Source organism: Loxodonta africana, chromosome 19, assembly GCF_030014295.1.
Source record: "Loxodonta africana isolate mLoxAfr1 chromosome 19, mLoxAfr1.hap2, whole genome shotgun sequence".
Taxonomy (NCBI): domain Eukaryota; kingdom Metazoa; phylum Chordata; class Mammalia; order Proboscidea; family Elephantidae; genus Loxodonta; species Loxodonta africana.
In genome coordinates this window covers 43,649,759-43,666,758 of record NC_087360.1, presented here as the reverse complement: position 1 = coordinate 43,666,758, position 17,000 = coordinate 43,649,759, and the positions used below count along the sequence as shown (strand labels likewise).

The 17,000-nt window shown below is 35.6% G+C and overlaps 1 protein-coding gene across 8 annotated transcripts in view; it reads left to right on the top strand.

Moving 5' to 3' along the window:
* Nucleotides 1-17,000, top strand: part of HMBOX1 (homeobox containing 1) — a 298,479-nt gene that overhangs the window by 122,360 nt on the left and 159,119 nt on the right. For all 8 annotated transcript variants that reach the window (XR_010318531.1, XM_064271916.1, XM_064271913.1 and 5 more), the window contains exon 2: nt 14,775-14,854. Coding sequence is in view for 7 of the 8 variants with exons in the window: in XM_064271916.1 (XP_064127986.1) it covers nt 14,832-14,854 (23 nt within the window). In the remaining variant the exon portion in view is untranslated. The remainder of the gene's footprint in view (nt 1-14,774; nt 14,855-17,000) is intronic.

Sequence of the window (17,000 nt, the reverse complement as noted above, 5' to 3'; positions counted from 1 at the left end):
CTCCCTAGTGCTGGTAGAGAGTCTTTTCTCATGACTTGAGAAACTTTTTATGTCTCTTTGGTGAGACAATATGAAATGTGAGGCCCTAAAATAGCTCTGTAGTAGACTCTGAGGAATGCAGAGAAATAAAAGAAACTGTTGTCCTTGGGATGCTTATGATGTTATGAGTATTGAGTAAAGCATAAGTTGGGTCTCTAGAATTTGTTTGACTTTAATTTTTCGTTGTTAAACATTATCTGATTGACCACTTCCTTATTTTGAATTATGTATTGGCATATCTCTTGAGATGGGGGCGCTAAAACACTTCTTCACTTCTCTTGCAATGGAAAACATATGAATACCCTCATCCTTTGCCTTCTTATCCTCTTCTCAGCACTTACCTCCTAGTAAATTGACAGGGTAATTCAAAGCTAGTCATAAGAGTAGATGATGATGCTCTCAGAAGTACAATTTAATGGATTCTGGGAATGTCCAAAAATACAGGCCTGTTGAAATTATCAGAAATTCTACTGTTAGCTAGTCATCCTGAGTTTCCTATTAAATTGAGTTATCCCTAGTAAGGCTGTTGATTTAATCCCTATTTAGCTTAAATAATATTCTGTATTGGTTTAATAGAAATTAACTGTAGGTTATTCTTTGATCTGACCCTCCCCCCGCCATGCTTCTCTAATCTCACGTCCTAATACTTTCCCCTTGCTCGTGTAACTCTAGCCATATTGTCCTCAGTGCTGTTTTTTTTTTTTTTTTTTTTTTAATATGATAGGCCATTCGTGCCTTAAGGTCTTGCTCTTGAATGCTCTCTCTCCCGTGTCTACACGGCTTGCTTCCTAATTTCATTTAGGTCTTTACTCAGATGAAACTTCCCAGTAAGGCTTTCTCTGAGCACCCTATTTAAAATTTTGACCCTGCCCTACTATCCTAGCTGTATTTTTCTCTATTGCAGTTATAATGATCTGAATACTGTATATATATATTTTTAATTTGCCTGTCTTCCACCATAATAATGTGAGCTCTATCTGAGCAGGGATTTTGTTTTGATCATTGCTATATTTCCCACGGCCTAGATGATGTAATTGGCTAAACACTCCACTACTAAATGAAAAATTGATGGTTTGAACCCACTCAGAGTGCCTCTGAAGAAAGGCCTGATGATCTGCTTCCAAAAGGTCACAGCCTTAATTGCCCTATGGACCACAGTTCTACTCTGAAACACATGGGGTCACCATGAGTCAAAATTGATGGCAACTGGTTTTGGGTTTTTTAGAATGTCATAGGTGAATGGTAAATGAATGAATACAAGATTCTACAGGATTGTGGAATAGAAGAAGTGCCTACTAGAAAAAGGATACCAAATAATTATCCCATTGTACAATTTTTCTTAAGATAGTATTTTGCCAACTATGTAAAATGTTATGCCTTCCTCCTCTTCAGGAAATACTTGCCTAGGGCCAACTGTGAAGGGCTTCTATTTGCAGGTTTATAATTTTTCTTTTTTTTAACAATTCTGAGCTCTGACAAAACCTTTAAATAACATGCATTTAAATAGATCCTAAGCTTCTGAAAGAAACCCTGGTGGCATAGTGGGTAAGAGTTAGGCTGCTAACCAAAAGGTTAGTTTGAAACCACTAGGCGCTCCTTGGAAACCTTATGAGGCAGTTCTACTCTGTCTGTAGGGTCCCTGTGAGTTGGAATTGACTGGACGGCAATGGGTTTGGTGTTTTTTTTTTTTTTTTTAAGCTTCTGAATGACTGAAATTTTTACTGTTATTTACCACTAACCTGGGAATCCAGGAGCCCTAGTGGTGCAGTGGTTAAGCACTCAACTGCTAACCGAAAGGCAGGCAGTTTGAACCCACCAGCAGCTCTGAGGGAGAAAAGACCTGGTGATCTCTTCCCGTAAAGATTACAGCCTAGGAAACTCTCTGTGGCTGTTCTACTCTATCACACTGGATCAATATGAGTGGGAATAGAATCTACGGCACGCAACAACCACAGTAACAGTGTAGCTGTAGATTGTAATCCAATGGCAGGATATGTCTTTGCTCCTGAAGACACTCATATTATTTACTTGATTATCAAAAGCAAAGCTCTTGAGGGTGGAGCCAAGATGGCGGAATAGACAGACGCTTCCGTTGAGCCCTCTTTAAAACAAAGACCCGAAAAAACAAGTGAAACAAGTATATTTGTGACAAGCTGGGAGCCCTGAGCATCAAAGGTAAGCTTAGACAACGAACTGAGGGACGGGGTAAGGAAGAGACTGTTCAGAAGTGGAGAGGAGTTACCGAACCTGAATCCTGGGGAGTCCTCAGGCACCATTCCCGGAGTGGTGGCAGCGTGCTGGTCCTAGCATTGGGCCACAGTTTTCTCAGGGAGAAGCAGCCAGCCACGCATCCCACTCACACCTCCAGAACCTGAAGAGAAGGGCCCCCTTGGCAAAAGCTAAGCACTTGCATACATTTAACCGCCGCCGCCCCCCCGCCCCGAAGCTGACTTCAGCAGCTGAATCCCTGTGCCTGAGATAGACCTTGGTAAGCACCTAGAGCCGTCTTCCCGGCCTTGGTGAAGAGAAAAATTTGCAACTGGGGGGAAAAGTTAATTTGCTAGCTCCATTAACTGGGGGAGCTCAGGACAAAAGCAGCTCCTGTCCAGGCTAAACGGTCCGTGTACCTTGAGCACCTTTCCCTTCTGCATGGACCTGTGTGGGCCTATATCAGGAGAATAGGCCCTTGTTGACAAACTCCAACCATTTCAGCTGTGCGGTGGAGAGGTGGGTGTTTGACGTTTGACATTGCTTTGCCTATTAAACAAGGTCCTCACCTACCCACATCAGGGACCTAAGGACTGGTGGCTCCACTTGGGTTACCCAGCCACCCGTGACAGGGGTCCAAAGATAACTGGTACGTCCCAATACTTACAACAAAAACTTTGGGTGTCCATGGTCCCTCTGCAGAACCCACCCACCAGCACGCTCTAGGGAACAGAGACGCATTTTCCTCAGAGACGCTTGGGGGTCGGTTCTCAGCCCCCTGCCTTGTTCATAGCGTGACCCCCTGCTGCAATCAGATACCGGTATATGTGCCAATCACCCCTGCTGTAGAATAGAGGCTGTATCACAGTTGATATCAGCTCCCTGGAAACCTGAGCTGAATTCATACAAGAAAAGTGAATGGACTCCTAAACTGATATACCTGATAACAGCTCTAGCCATGTAAGGACAGGACATCAGAGCTCCAAAGGCGAAAATAATCAAGCTAGCTCGCTCAAGCAACCCATAGGGGTATACGAAAACAAAAGAAAGCAAGCAGCTACGACACAGTAAGCAAGCATAAACTAATACAGTAACTTATACATGGCTCGGAGACAACAGTCAATATCAAGTCAAATAAAGAAACAGGCCACGATCACCTCAATAGGCTCTCAGAACAAAAAATCCAGGGATCTTTTAGATGAAAGTGCATTCCTGGAATTACCAGATGCAGAATACAAAAGTTTAATATACAGAACCCTTCAAGACATCAGAAAGGAAATCAGGTAATACGCAGAACAAGTGAAGGGACACACAGATAAAGCAACTGAAGAAATCAGAAAGATTATTCAGGAACATAATGAAAATTTTAATAAGCTGGAAAAATCCATAGACAGCAATCAGAAATTCAGAAGATTAACAATAAAATTACAGAATTAGATAATAGAAAGTCAGAGGAGCAGAATTGAGCAAGTAGAAGCTAGAATTTCTGAACTCGAAGATAAATCACTTGGCACTAATATATTTGAAGAAAAAGCAGATAAAAGAATTAAAAAAAAAGTGAAGAATTAAAAAAATTAAGAATCATGTGGGACTCTATCAAGAGAAATAACCTATGAGTGATTGGAGTACCAGAACAGGGAGTGATAACAGAAAATACAGAGAAAATTGTAGAGGATTTGTTGGCAGAAAACTTCCCTGATACTGTGAAAGATGAGAAGATACCTATCCAAGATGCTCATTGAACTCCACATAAGGTAGATCTTAAAAGAAAGTCACCAAGACATATTATTATCAAGTTTACCAAAACCAAAGATAAAGAGAGAGTTGTAAGAGCAGTAAGGGATAAAAGAAAAGTCACCTACAAGGGAGAGCCAATAAGAATAAGCTCAGACTACTCATTAGAAACCATGTAGACAAGAAGGCAACGGGATGACATATTTAAAAAAATTGCCTGCCAAGTATCATATATCCATCAAAACTGTCTCTTAAATATGAAGGTGAAATTAAGATATTTCCAGATAAACACAAGTTGAGGGAATTTATAAAAACCAAACCAAAACTACAAGAAATACTAAAGGGAGTTCTTTGGTTAGAAAATCAGTAATATCAGGTATCAACCCAAGACTAGAACAGTGGGCAGAGCAACCCGAAGTCAACCCAGACAGCGAAATCCAAAAAAAAAAAAAAAAGCCCAACACAGGGTAATGGCGATGTTGTTATATAAAAGAAGACAACATTAAAATAATAAAGAGGGACTAAGAAATGTAATCATACACCTTCCGTATGGAGAGGAAGATACAGTGATACAAAGACTTAAAAGTTAGTTTTAAATTTAGAAAAATAGGGGTAAATAATAAGGTAACTACAAAGGAGACAAACTATCCTGCTCATCACAGTAAAATACAAGGGAAAAATACCAGCTCAGTAGAAACAAAATCAGCAACAACAAATATGAGGAAAGGAGAATATACGAAGAAAATCTACTCAGCACATAAAATCAAGTGGGAAAAAGAAGCTGTCAACACACAAAAAAAGACATCAAAATGATAGCACTAAATTCATACCTATCCATAATTACCCTGAATGTAAATGGACTAAATGCACCAATAAAGGGGCAGAGGGTGGCAGAACGGATTAAAAAACAAGATCCGTTTATATGCTGCCTACAAGAGACACACCTTAGACTTAGAGACACAAACAAACAAAAACTCAAAAGGATGGAAAAAAATACATCAAGCAAACAAGAATTAAAAAAGAGCAGGAGTGGCAATATTAATTTCTGACAAAATAGACTTTAAAGTTAAATCCATCATAAAGGATATGAAAGGACACTATATAATGATTAAAGGGACAATACACCAAGAAGATATGACCATATTAAATATTTATGCACCCAGTGACAGGGTTGCAAGATACATAAAACAAACTCTATCAGCATTGAAAAGGGAGATAGACAGCTCCACAATAATAGTAGGAGACTTCAACACACCACTTTTGGTGAAGGACAGGACATCCAGAAAGAAGCTTAATAAAGACATGGAAGATCTAAATGCCACAGTCAACCAACTTGACCTCGTGGACATATACAGAACATTCCACCCAACAGCAACCAGGTATACTTTCTTTTCTAGTGCACATGGAACATTCTCTGGAATAGACCACATATTAGGTCATAAAGCAAGCCCTAGCAGTATCTAAAACATTGAAATATTACAAAGCATCTTCTCTGACCGTAAGGCCATAAAAGTGGCAATCAATAACAGGAAAAGCAAGGAAAAGAAATCAAACACTTGGAAACTGAACAATACCCTGCTCAAAAAAGACTGGATGATAGAAGACTTTAAGGATGGAATAAAGAAATTCAGAGAATCCAATGAGAATTAAAACACTTCCTATCAGAACCTTTGGGGCACAGCAAAAGCAGTACTCAGAGGCCAATTTATATCAATAAATGCACACATCCAAAAGGAAGAAAGGGCCAAAATCAAATAACTATCCCTACAACTTGAACAAATAGAAAAAGAGCAACAAAAGAAACCCATAGGCACCAGAAGAAAACAAATAATAAAAATTAGAGCTGAACTAAATGAAATAGAAAAGAGAAAAACAATTGAAAGAATTAACAAGACCAAAAGCTGGTTTTTTGAAAAACTCAACAATATTGATAAACCATTGGCCAAACTGACAAAAGAAAAACAGGAGAGGAAGCAAATAAACCAAATAAGAAATGAGATGGACGGTATTACAACAGACCCAACTGAAATTAAAAGAATCATATCAGATTACTGTGAAAAACTATACTCAGACAAATTTGAAAGCCTAGAAGAAATGGATGAATTCCTAGAAACACACTACCTTCCTAAAATGAAAGCACTTTTGTCTTTGTGTTCTTAGTACTTGTATGGCATTTGGCTTATTTTTTAGGTGCTTAATAAATTTTTTTTTTAATAAATGCTTATTGATTGTTTTGGAAAGTGTTCAAATTGCATTGTTTTTTATTTAGTGACATAGAACCTTTGGTGTTAATTTTTAGGTTCAGAACCCTCGAGAGAATTTTATTTGGGTAAGACTTGAAAACAGGCATTTTCTTTCATTTCTTCTCTAAGCAAAGATTGATTCACTGCTTATGATTTAGCACATTGGTAGGGGCTGGGACTACAGCAATGAGTAAGAAACAATACTCCTCTTAGGGAGCTCGCATTCTAGGAGAGAGACAAGATACGTATGTACATTATTGTAATATAGTACAGCAGAAGTGTATTTATGGTACTAGTGGAGAGTTTTTGTAAAAGATGTTTCCTTTGTTACATAAATAAGAGTTCACTAAGGCTGGTGGAAAGGAAAGGGAGAGGAAGGAATTCTCTTATGGAATGGCTAGGAGAGCTGCTTGACTGGGGCTAGAGTTTACTATGTGAGATACAGAGTAGAGGGTAAAGAGACTAAACCAAGAAAAAAAAAATTGCCATTTTGAGTCAATTCTGACTCATAGTGACCCTATAAGAAAGAGTAGAACTGCCCCATAGAGTTTCCAAGGAGTGCCAGTGGATTCGAACTGCTGACCCTTTGGTTAGCAGCTGAGCTCTTAACCACTGAGCCATCAGGGCTCCAGGATCACCTCAGGAGCTGTTTTAAAATAGTCTTGGACCGCTACCTCCAGGTATTCAATTCATTAAGCCCAGAGGTGGCTGGGGATTTTGTGGTTTTAAAAGACTTCCATGTGATGCTGGTGGAAGCATAATTTGGGAACAAGTACCTTAAACTGACATGGATGTTGGAAAGAAAGTTGTGTCTGCTATGGTATATTTGTACTATAATTCAGTAAGAATGGAGTAGCTTCACGTGTAATTTAATGGTATCAACTCCAGTGGAGTACCCTGAGATTTCCGTAGAAGAAAATACTAAACAGTAGTAGCTGCTCCATAAATGTGTTTTGAATTTTAATGAATTTTTAAATATGAAATAAAACCACGTAGTGTACAACTGCAACTCTCAAAAATAGTGAAGCCCTAAGCAAAGTGGCATCTAAACTGACTGATGTGAAGGTGCTCATGGTTGGAGTCAGTACATTTGAGGCCACAGATAGAGGCAGAGATGGTGGTTCAGCTCTGACCTGGCCTGACCCTAATATTTCATAGCATAGTTCAGTAGAGTTTACCAATGACTCATTGTTAATTGTAGGAAAATCTGTACTTTTATTTTCAGGTTGTGTAATTATTTTAGAATGGAAAAAAATAGGACCATATTGAGGGGGACATCAAAAACCACCACATACCTTAAAGTAATTAAGACCTTTAATTTCTGCATTATACTATCACAGTAGATTCTAGAAGGCATGTGACAATCATGTGGCTCTTCTAATTACTTGTGTTTATTGATGAAGCTCCAAGATCATGTAGCAGTGAGATGTATAGAGACTCCTTTCCCGAAGTGTAAAGGATATGAATGTTTTACCTTCTTCTAACTATTCATGAGTTAGTTCTTAAGCATTAAGGCGGCAAACTAAAATGTCAGCAGTTCAAATCCACTAGCTGCGGCTTGGAAACCCTTGGAGGGCAGTTCTTCTTTTTTCTGTAGGGTCGCTACAAGTTGGCATCGACTCGATGGCAGTGGGTTTGAGGGTTTTTTTTTGGCTTGTTATTTTACAGAAACTATTTGAAGAACACATATGGATAATAGACAGTAGAGACACAGATAACAGACAAATAAAATAAATAGAAAAAAATAAATTAGAAGAAAAAGAAAGCAAAAATGAAGCTATTTTGCCTAAACCAAAAAGCTGAGTTTAGCTAAGGGAAGCCTGGCTCAGTTGCATCATAGTTGTTTAATTAGTGTGTGTTTCTTGAATAAATATGACAGAGACTTAGTGCTGTCTGTAAATTTAATAGACACAGAAAATGAGTGGGTGACGGAAGAGAATATCTAATGTAATTTTAGATCCAGGACATGGGAACTAAATAGTTTCCTTATATTCTGCTCTGGCTAGGACTCTCTACAAGAATCTTGTGTTGAATTTGGGGAGCCACTTTTTAAGAGAAACATTGACAGTCACTTCTAGAAGAAGTCACTTAGGATAGTGACAAATGAGGAAACCATGTCAAATTGGAATCAGTTGAAGGGCAAGGGATATTTGGCCGAGAGACTGGCAAGGATTATGCAAATATTTAGGAGGCTGCCATGTGAAAGAATAAAGAAGAAACAGCCTTTATTGATCCAGCTAGACAAGTGGGTTGAAGTTACAAGAAACAGTTTTAGAATCTATTAAAGGAAGATCTTTATCAGTAAAACTCTCCATTAAACTTCTCTGTCACTGGAAATGTAGGAGAAGCTACATGAGTGTCTATATAGGTTTATAAGATTTTGACAGATAGTGTATGTAAATGATCCTTTTGTAGTAAAAATATCCCTGGATGTGGCATATTTACCTTTGATCATGAAATGTAATGAGTAAAACTTAATATAAAAATCATTGGGTATTTAGTGGTATATCTGATGTTCAACTTTTTGCACAGCACCTGTCACCATTAAACATTTTCTGCAGCGAAATGGCAAAAAACAAAAGTATTCCTAATCTTAAATTTTGAAGAAAGGTGAAGCCTAGCAAAGTATTTGAACTTTCAGCTGATTGACCTTGGGCAAGTAGTGCTTTGTCTTTGTTACCTGTGTCAGAATTGTGAGATTAATTGAGCTTCTATGTATAAAGCATTTACAATTTCTGGCCCAGGAAGTACTCAAAAAATAGTATTAGCAGTTGTTGTTATTTATACTTTTAAGCTACCTAGAGGTATTTGAGAGATTGGTATTCTAATCTAGATGAATGTTTAATTCCTAATATCTGTGGTCTGTGTTTTGCTCATATATCACCAATTATTCTTCACCCTCAAACCCTCTACATGTGTCTTAAATCACAGCTAAATGTAATATAAAGCCTCGTTCATCTGGCACTGTTCAGGGGAAAAAAATTGACTAGTCAAAGTGAAACACCTCCTGATTAACCTCTTAAAATACACACTTTTCCTTTTGCCATTTTCATTTTAATGTTTTAAAAATATTTTGTAAAATACATCATGTATATTTCCTCTTTTTTAAAACAAAGATTTAAATATGACTAACTTCTTGATCAGTCACTGCTATGTGTATCTATAACTGAATAATTTTTATTTGTCCTATTTTCCTCTCTTCTGGCACCTATCTTCCCCACCCCCCTCTGTGGTTAAGCCTTTTCATACTCTTCCAACCACTTTCTAGTCTGGTATCGTCTAATATACTCTGGATTTGGAAATCAGATATTGAAACATTACGAAAGAAGCTAAAGAAGACACAAGTAAATGGAAAGCTATCCATGTTCGTGGAATGGAAGGCATAATATAGTTAAGATATCAATACTGCCCAAAGCAATCTATAATTTCGTGCAATTCCCATCAAATTCCAAAAGCCTTCTTTATGGAAATAAAAAAGCTAATTCTCAAATGTACATGGAAGGGCAAGGAACCCTGAATAACTAAAGCAATCTTGAAAAAGAAGAATAAAGTAGAAGGACTCATACTTTCTGATTTCAAAAGATGCTGTAAAGTCACAGTAATTAAAACTGCCTGGTACTAGTATAACAGACATACAGACGAATGCAGCAGAATTGAGAGTCCAGAAATATATCCATACATTTATGGTCAACTTATTTTCCATAAGGGTGCTAAGACCATTCAATGGGGCAGGAAGGGTCTCTTCAATAAATTGTGCTGGGAAAATTGGATTTCCACATGCAGAAGAATGAATCAATCCATGCCTCATACCATTAACAAAAACCAATTAAAAATGGATCAAAGACCTAAATGTGAAAACTGAAACCATAAAATTCTTAAAAGAAAATGTAGGTGCATGATTGCAGGACCTAGCTTTTAACAATGGATTATCAAACCTGACAACCAAAAAGCACAAGCAGTAAAATACAAAATAAATATTAAAAAGAAAAAAAAACACTGCTGTCGAGTTGATTCCAACTGTAATGACCCTATAGGACAGAGCAGAACTGCCCCAGTAGGGTTTCCAAGGAGCAACTGTTGGGCTGGAACTGCTGACCTTTTGGTTAGCAGCTGTAGTTCTTAACCACTCACTGCGCCACCGGGGCTCCAAATGGATAAATGGGTCCTCATAAAAAATTAAAGACTTGTATAAAAAAATTGAAAAGACGTCCTACAGTTTGGAATAATTTTTTGGGGAACCGTGTAACCAGTACGGGTCTAATATACAAAATATATTTTAAAAATTTCTACGACTGAACAACAAAAAGGTAAACAATCCAGTCAAAAAAGGGGAAAGGACTTGAATAAACATTTCAACAAAGGGCATATTCAGTTGGCTGTCAAGCACATGATAAGATGCTCGGTGTCATTAGCCCTTTAAAAAAAAAAAAAAAAACCCGGTGCCATGGAGTCAATTCCGACTCATTAGCCCTTACAGAGATGCAAATCAAAACTGGGATGAGATAGGTGTTCATCCCTGTTAGAATGGCAGTGATCAAAACAAAAAAGGAAAACAGTAGATGTTGGTGCCTTTTAATAGATTTGGATATTGAGTTATTCTGACTTCATCAAATCAGTTGTAACGTTTCCTATTTTTTGTGGTTTAATATTATTGTAATTTTTGAAAGATTAAACAAATCTCTTCTGAAAACCCGTGTGGTCTTGATGCCTTTTTCTGGAGTTTATCTTTAATTACCTTTAGCTGATGGTATTTGATTCTTATTCAAGTTTTTCACTTCTTCTTGGGTCAGTTTTGATAACTCATATTTTACTAGTTAATCATTCTTCTCTTTTTGAATTGCTTTAAAGTTATTTTAGTTTTTTGTTTATACATTCTCTTCTGTACTTATGGTTGATTTCTTTTCATTCTGAATCTTACAGTTTTTACTGTCCCACTCACCTACCACCCCCTTTACTAGATTCTCTGTGTGATTATCTAATAGTCTTTTCAAAGAACCAGTTTTTGGATTTACTTGAAAAATTTTTGGTAGCTTTTTAATTTTATATTGATTTTAAATATTATCTCATTATTTTTCTTCCTAACTTATTTTGTTATTTTTTTCTGTTTTCTTAAGTACTAAATTGTTGTGTTTTATTATTATTTTTATTTAGTTTGCCTCTTTAAAATGTTAAAAGCCTTTAGAGCCAGAAATTTATCTCTTAATACAATTTTGCGAGTCACCTGCACTTTAATTATGGAGAATGAGTCTCTGTTTTGTCATTGTGTTGTATGTAAATCATAATTTCCCTTTTGATTTCCTCTTTGATCTATGATTATCTAGGAGTATTTCATAATTTCTAAGTAGTTATATTTGTAAATTTTTCGTAATTTTTTTTGGTTTTATCTCTGAAATTATTAAAACTTTTATTATGACCAAATGTGTGATCAGTTTTGGTAATGGATAGAAGAATGGCTTTGTTAGAGGGTTTTGTCAGAGGGTTGTAAGGTATCTTTTGTATCATTACGAAATCATGTTTATTGATAACATAAATTATTAAATTCAGTTTTTTTTTCTTTTTTCCAACGGTATTTGCCTGTCCTGAGTATACTGAAATAACTCACTGTGTTGGGATTTTTCATAGAATTGTTCTTATTCAAATAAATTTTCCTTCATTACCTGTTTTTTTCCTGATATATACTAGTTTGTAACTCTTATATCTTGGTCATAAACTATATTTTATAATTGTGTGATCTTCTCTTTTTCCTGCTAAGTGCTATTGACCTTAAAATCACACCTTGATTGCAGTTAACTTGGAAACAAAATAGTCTTTTCCCCATAAAGGTGCTCATTTTTTTTTTCTCTTGATAAGATGAGGCTTTGAGTATTTTTATTTTCTGCTTCACTTCTTTTTTCTCGTATATCCTTCTTCCCAGTGAGAACTTGGCAATACTTCTAGCTACCTCCATTTAACCTGCCTACAACTCTTACACTTTGGACAGATAGTTTTGTACATCTTGTATAGAAATACATTAAAATTTTCTTGTGGTAAAGTCATGTTTCAGAAGTCCTTATTTAGCATTTAAGTTATACATTCCTAGACATTCTGGTTATTATCTAAATGGATATTATATGATATAAACTGCAGGTTTAGTTGCTTACAATATTACCCTTTCTCTTAATCTTTCTTGTCACCAGGTCAGTATTCTAGTTTATTTTTTCTTAGAGCCTTTTCTCAATTATTTTTCTCAGTTGGGGTACATGAAAAAATATACTTTGAATTTTTGCATATTTGTAATTATTTTTCATATGCCAGGATGTAATCTTTGTTGGTATAAAATTCTTTCTCTCAGTCAATTGTATGTAAATATTACTCAGCTCTCTTTTAAGTACTACAGATGAGAAGTATGATGAGAAGTCCAGTTCTTTTTCTTTTGGTAGGTTACTTGTTTTTTTATAGCTGGGTGTTTGAATGTGATCCAGAATAAATAGACTTTTATTGCAGACACCTTTTAATATATATTTTTATATAGTTCTTAGACTCTTTTTTAAAAAATAAGTTTTTAAAAATCTCTTAACTTTGAGAGCTCTGTGAAATTGAGCCTGAGAGTAGAGAATCATACCCCTTTGCTTGCTTGGTCTTCTGTTCTTAGAGCATTTTATTTTCATAAAATATTTTAAGCCATTTATAGCTGAAATATTAATGACATATATTCAGTGATTTGCAGTGATACAAATCTGAATCAGTGACTTAATCTTAGTTTCCTGATCTGTAAAATGAGGGTTTTTGATGATTGCTTCCTAGATTCCCTGATTCAGTTGTAGTATGGTCCTCACGCTTATGGAATAAAGGTCAGGATTCACTACCAGGCACTTACAGACCCTCCGTAAATTGTAGAAGTCCTCCCTTTCTAGCCACTTTGTTAAAGGCTAACAACAAGGTCTACTTGTTATTCCCTAAACCTCATAATCTCCTTTAACTATTCTGTCTCCCTGGAATCGTTCCTCCGTTAATTCTCACCTCCCTCCGCACCTTGGTTTGCTGGGTCCTGTTCTGATCCTCAGATAACAGCTTAGATCTCACTCTAAGAAGTCTTTCCAGATCTCCCTACTTAGTTAATTTCTAAATTGTTACTCTCATAGACCTTGTATTTTGGGTGTGTATGTGTGCGTAATTTTTGTCTGCACTCCCAACCCTTCAGTTTAGTATCAAGAGTTCCTTTAATGCTGACCTTGTGCCTAGACCGGGACAAGTAGATACTTAGTATATTTTAACCGAATTTGAGCAGAGAGTTGAAAATGTATATTGACTGATAATCATTTTATGGCTTGATGGTGTTGTTTTGCCTAGAAAATGTAATAAGAAACATTTTCATTAGATTTTCTTTGTACTTTACATCTCCTCTTTCATGACAGGCATTTAAGTCAGCAAGAAAATTAACTACAACAGGAACTTCATTTAAGATACAATTTAGGATATGCAAATATGAAATGTTTCTAACTTTAACCTGTTCATTTTGCATATATATTAGTTACTGTTAGATGCTTTGGTCTGGCTTAGTATAATTCAGTGCTGAATGTATATTTTAATGTCAGAGTTTTTGACATCAACATTTTTAACTTTTGTCTAATTTATAATCTTAATTTAGCATTATTAGTTGCCTCTGTAGATTATGTTTTGAAACTGCTAACAGGTGTAGTTGGTAATACATGATCTTTAGCTCCTAAACCATGAATAGTAGATAACATTTTTTATTTTGTTTTAAGGTCTGTCTGAATTGAAAGGGGCCTGAATCTTGACTAAACCATAAACGCAAATCAGAAGATAGAAGTAGTAGTACTAGACTCCTTCCGTTATTAATTTATGCTGTGTTCAAAAATCTAAATGCAACATAAGTATTCATATCTTTTTAAAATTGGTAATTATAGCCCCTCACCATTTGATAGAGTGCCTCATCACCCCCATTAAAACAAAAATTTTTTTTTACCTCTATAGTAGCTCTTTGAAGTAGTTATCCCTTATTCCTGCTTTATAGTTTAGGAAAGTGAGACTTAGAGAAGTTCTAATTCACTGAAGATTATGCTAGTGGTAAAGTAAATAATGTACTTGAAACTACACCTCAGAGTTTACCCCAGCTCAAGACTTTTTTTTTTTTTTAGCCATAGTCACGCTGGGGGTGTCATTTGTTTGTAGGATTTTACATAAATACGCAGATATTATTATCGAAAAGTTATCCAAATGTCACTGTAGTTTATACTGTACTGCGTTTTTTTTTTTTTTATGTTTAGATCTGGTTCCCTATGGGGTGTCGGGTAACAGATAAAACCTCAGGGTATGATATTCATTACTTCTCCCAAGTGAATAACTTGGAAAGCTGTCAATGGCGTTTTTCTGTCTTTTTAAATTTTGCTCCAAACAAATATTTATGAACTATAAATGATGTATATTCAGTAATTTTAAAAACATGATTAGCTAATATTAGCTATTAATATCCTTAAATTATAAAATTAAATTTTTATTCAATACATGATTAACATAAATATTTCTAAATTTTCTGTCTTTATTCTACAGAATGGTAAATATCGCTGACCATCTCTGGAAAGGTTATTGATTCGCCTCATGTAAAGTATGCTCAGTTCCTTTCCAGTGCTGTAAGTACCTAATCCTTCTCTTAATTTTTGTCTTCTTGGTTGTTTTATTAAAGCTAAAAAATCAATATGATTATGATGCAAATTTTACAGCAGACATTTGTAGATTCAAAATAATATTTTAGAAAAACTTAAATTTGACATTAAGGTGAACAAGCATAATAGTGATGAGGAATGAATTTTCAAATCTATCAACCTTTTCTTTTACCATTCTGTTTCCAGCTTTAAAATCTGACATTAATTTTCAATTGAACATAAAATTACTTATTATTTTAAACTGCTGAAATAGCCTAGAAGGTTGTGAAATAGGTGGTTAATCGAGAGAAGTAGTGTTTGGTTTCTTGTGACAACTAGAATATTGAACTTGTTACCTTAATGCTGCTATTTGTGTGCAAACTCCTAGCACCTTAGCCATTTCCTTTTAACCACGGGGGATAATAATATAGTTAAGCCTATTTGCTAATGTAGTTGCTAGCCTTTCTTGGGAGTCAGGCAAAAAAATAGAAATTGAGATGGTGGTATTATTGTAAAAATGTTTTTGTGCTAGAATATGAACTGTAACCACCAGTTCATATTAAATAGGCCTCTGAATGAAAGTATTCCAGGAATTTCAGATATTAGAGAAGATAAATTACCTATTAGCTCATTAAGTGCATCTTTAAAGTCTAATGCAGAGTGCCTTTAGCATAAGTATTTTCTAAAATTTGGTACAGTCTAGGCTTTGATTAAATCCCTTCCGTTTGGGTTGACAGTTCCATAATCCAGTAAGTAGACATTAAGATGAGTTTTCCTTATTATTTAGGTTTTTCCATTAAAGTTTTTCTTTCCCTTTCAATGACTCTGATCTAGTGAAGCCCCTGGAGTAGGCCCAGAAAATGTGAACTGCATATAGCCTTAGTTTTCCTTTTTCCTATTTATTTACTAATTGCCTTTCCCAATAGCCATTAGCATGTAAGCAGCTTGAGATCAGAAATTTTTGCCTGATTTGTTCCTGTTGAATGTTATGCGCCCTGTACAGAGCCTGGCATATAGTAGGTAGTCATTAAATATTAGTCAAATAATTGTTTTTTCTTAATGATCTCCAGTTATTTGAGTTCAGTCCTAACTTGTATTTCCTCCTATAAACATACACGTTCTTACTTGAATTTTTTTCCCATATGTGCATAAGGTGGCTACCAATGTACAATTTTTAAAAACCCTCAATCTTAATTGTTATTGACATGTATTAGAACATAATTCCACTCTTCTTAAAGTTCTTTTAGTATGAAAAGAACATTTTTATACCATCATCTACAATGATAGCCTCTGTTTTTATGTATTAGTCACCTCTCCTGCTGGTTTGAGTTATAGAATCATTTTCACCACACACCCACTGCTGTCGAGTTGATTCTGACTCATAGTGACCCTATAGGACAGAGTAGAACTGCTCCGTAGAGTTTCCAAGGAGCGCCTGGTGGATTCGAACTGCCGACCTTTTGGTTAGCAGCCATAGCACTTAACCAGTACACCACCAGCAAGCTTAGTCCCTGGTAAATCTTCATTTCTTACTTAATCTCACCTCTTGTCATTTTCTTACTTTTAAGACTGTCAATTCTTCGATAGTAGTAATAATTGAGAAAGAGAGCAATGTGCTATAGATAGTAATAAGGGGCGGAGTATACTTTTGGTGAATATTATGACTGATTCCAGGATGTATTAGATTAACATACAGTAAATGCCATGTATGCAAAATGAAACTAACTTATTTTGCCTAGTCACTGTAGATAAAAGATAAAGCCATCAGAATCAAGTTGAGGAAAAAGCTTTGTTATCCAGTAAAATTTTATTAACTGTTGATGCTTTACAAGTAATGTAATAATCTCCTCTTTGCCCATGTGATTTCAAGGTTAATTATTTGTGAATATGTTAACCTTTGCTTCACACGTTTATGGGATTTGGTTTAAGAAAGTGTGCTTGAACCCCATGCCTTATTCCCGTGCCTTACGTACATATTCAAGAAGTGATAACATTTGTGGTATAATAGGTTTACTTAAAACAATCTTATAGTATGATCTTTTAGAACATCAGTTTATGCACTATACCTTTGTTTCTGAATGTAACCTTTTATGCTTTAAACATTGCCTGTGTTACTGCAGTGTAGAAATTCTTC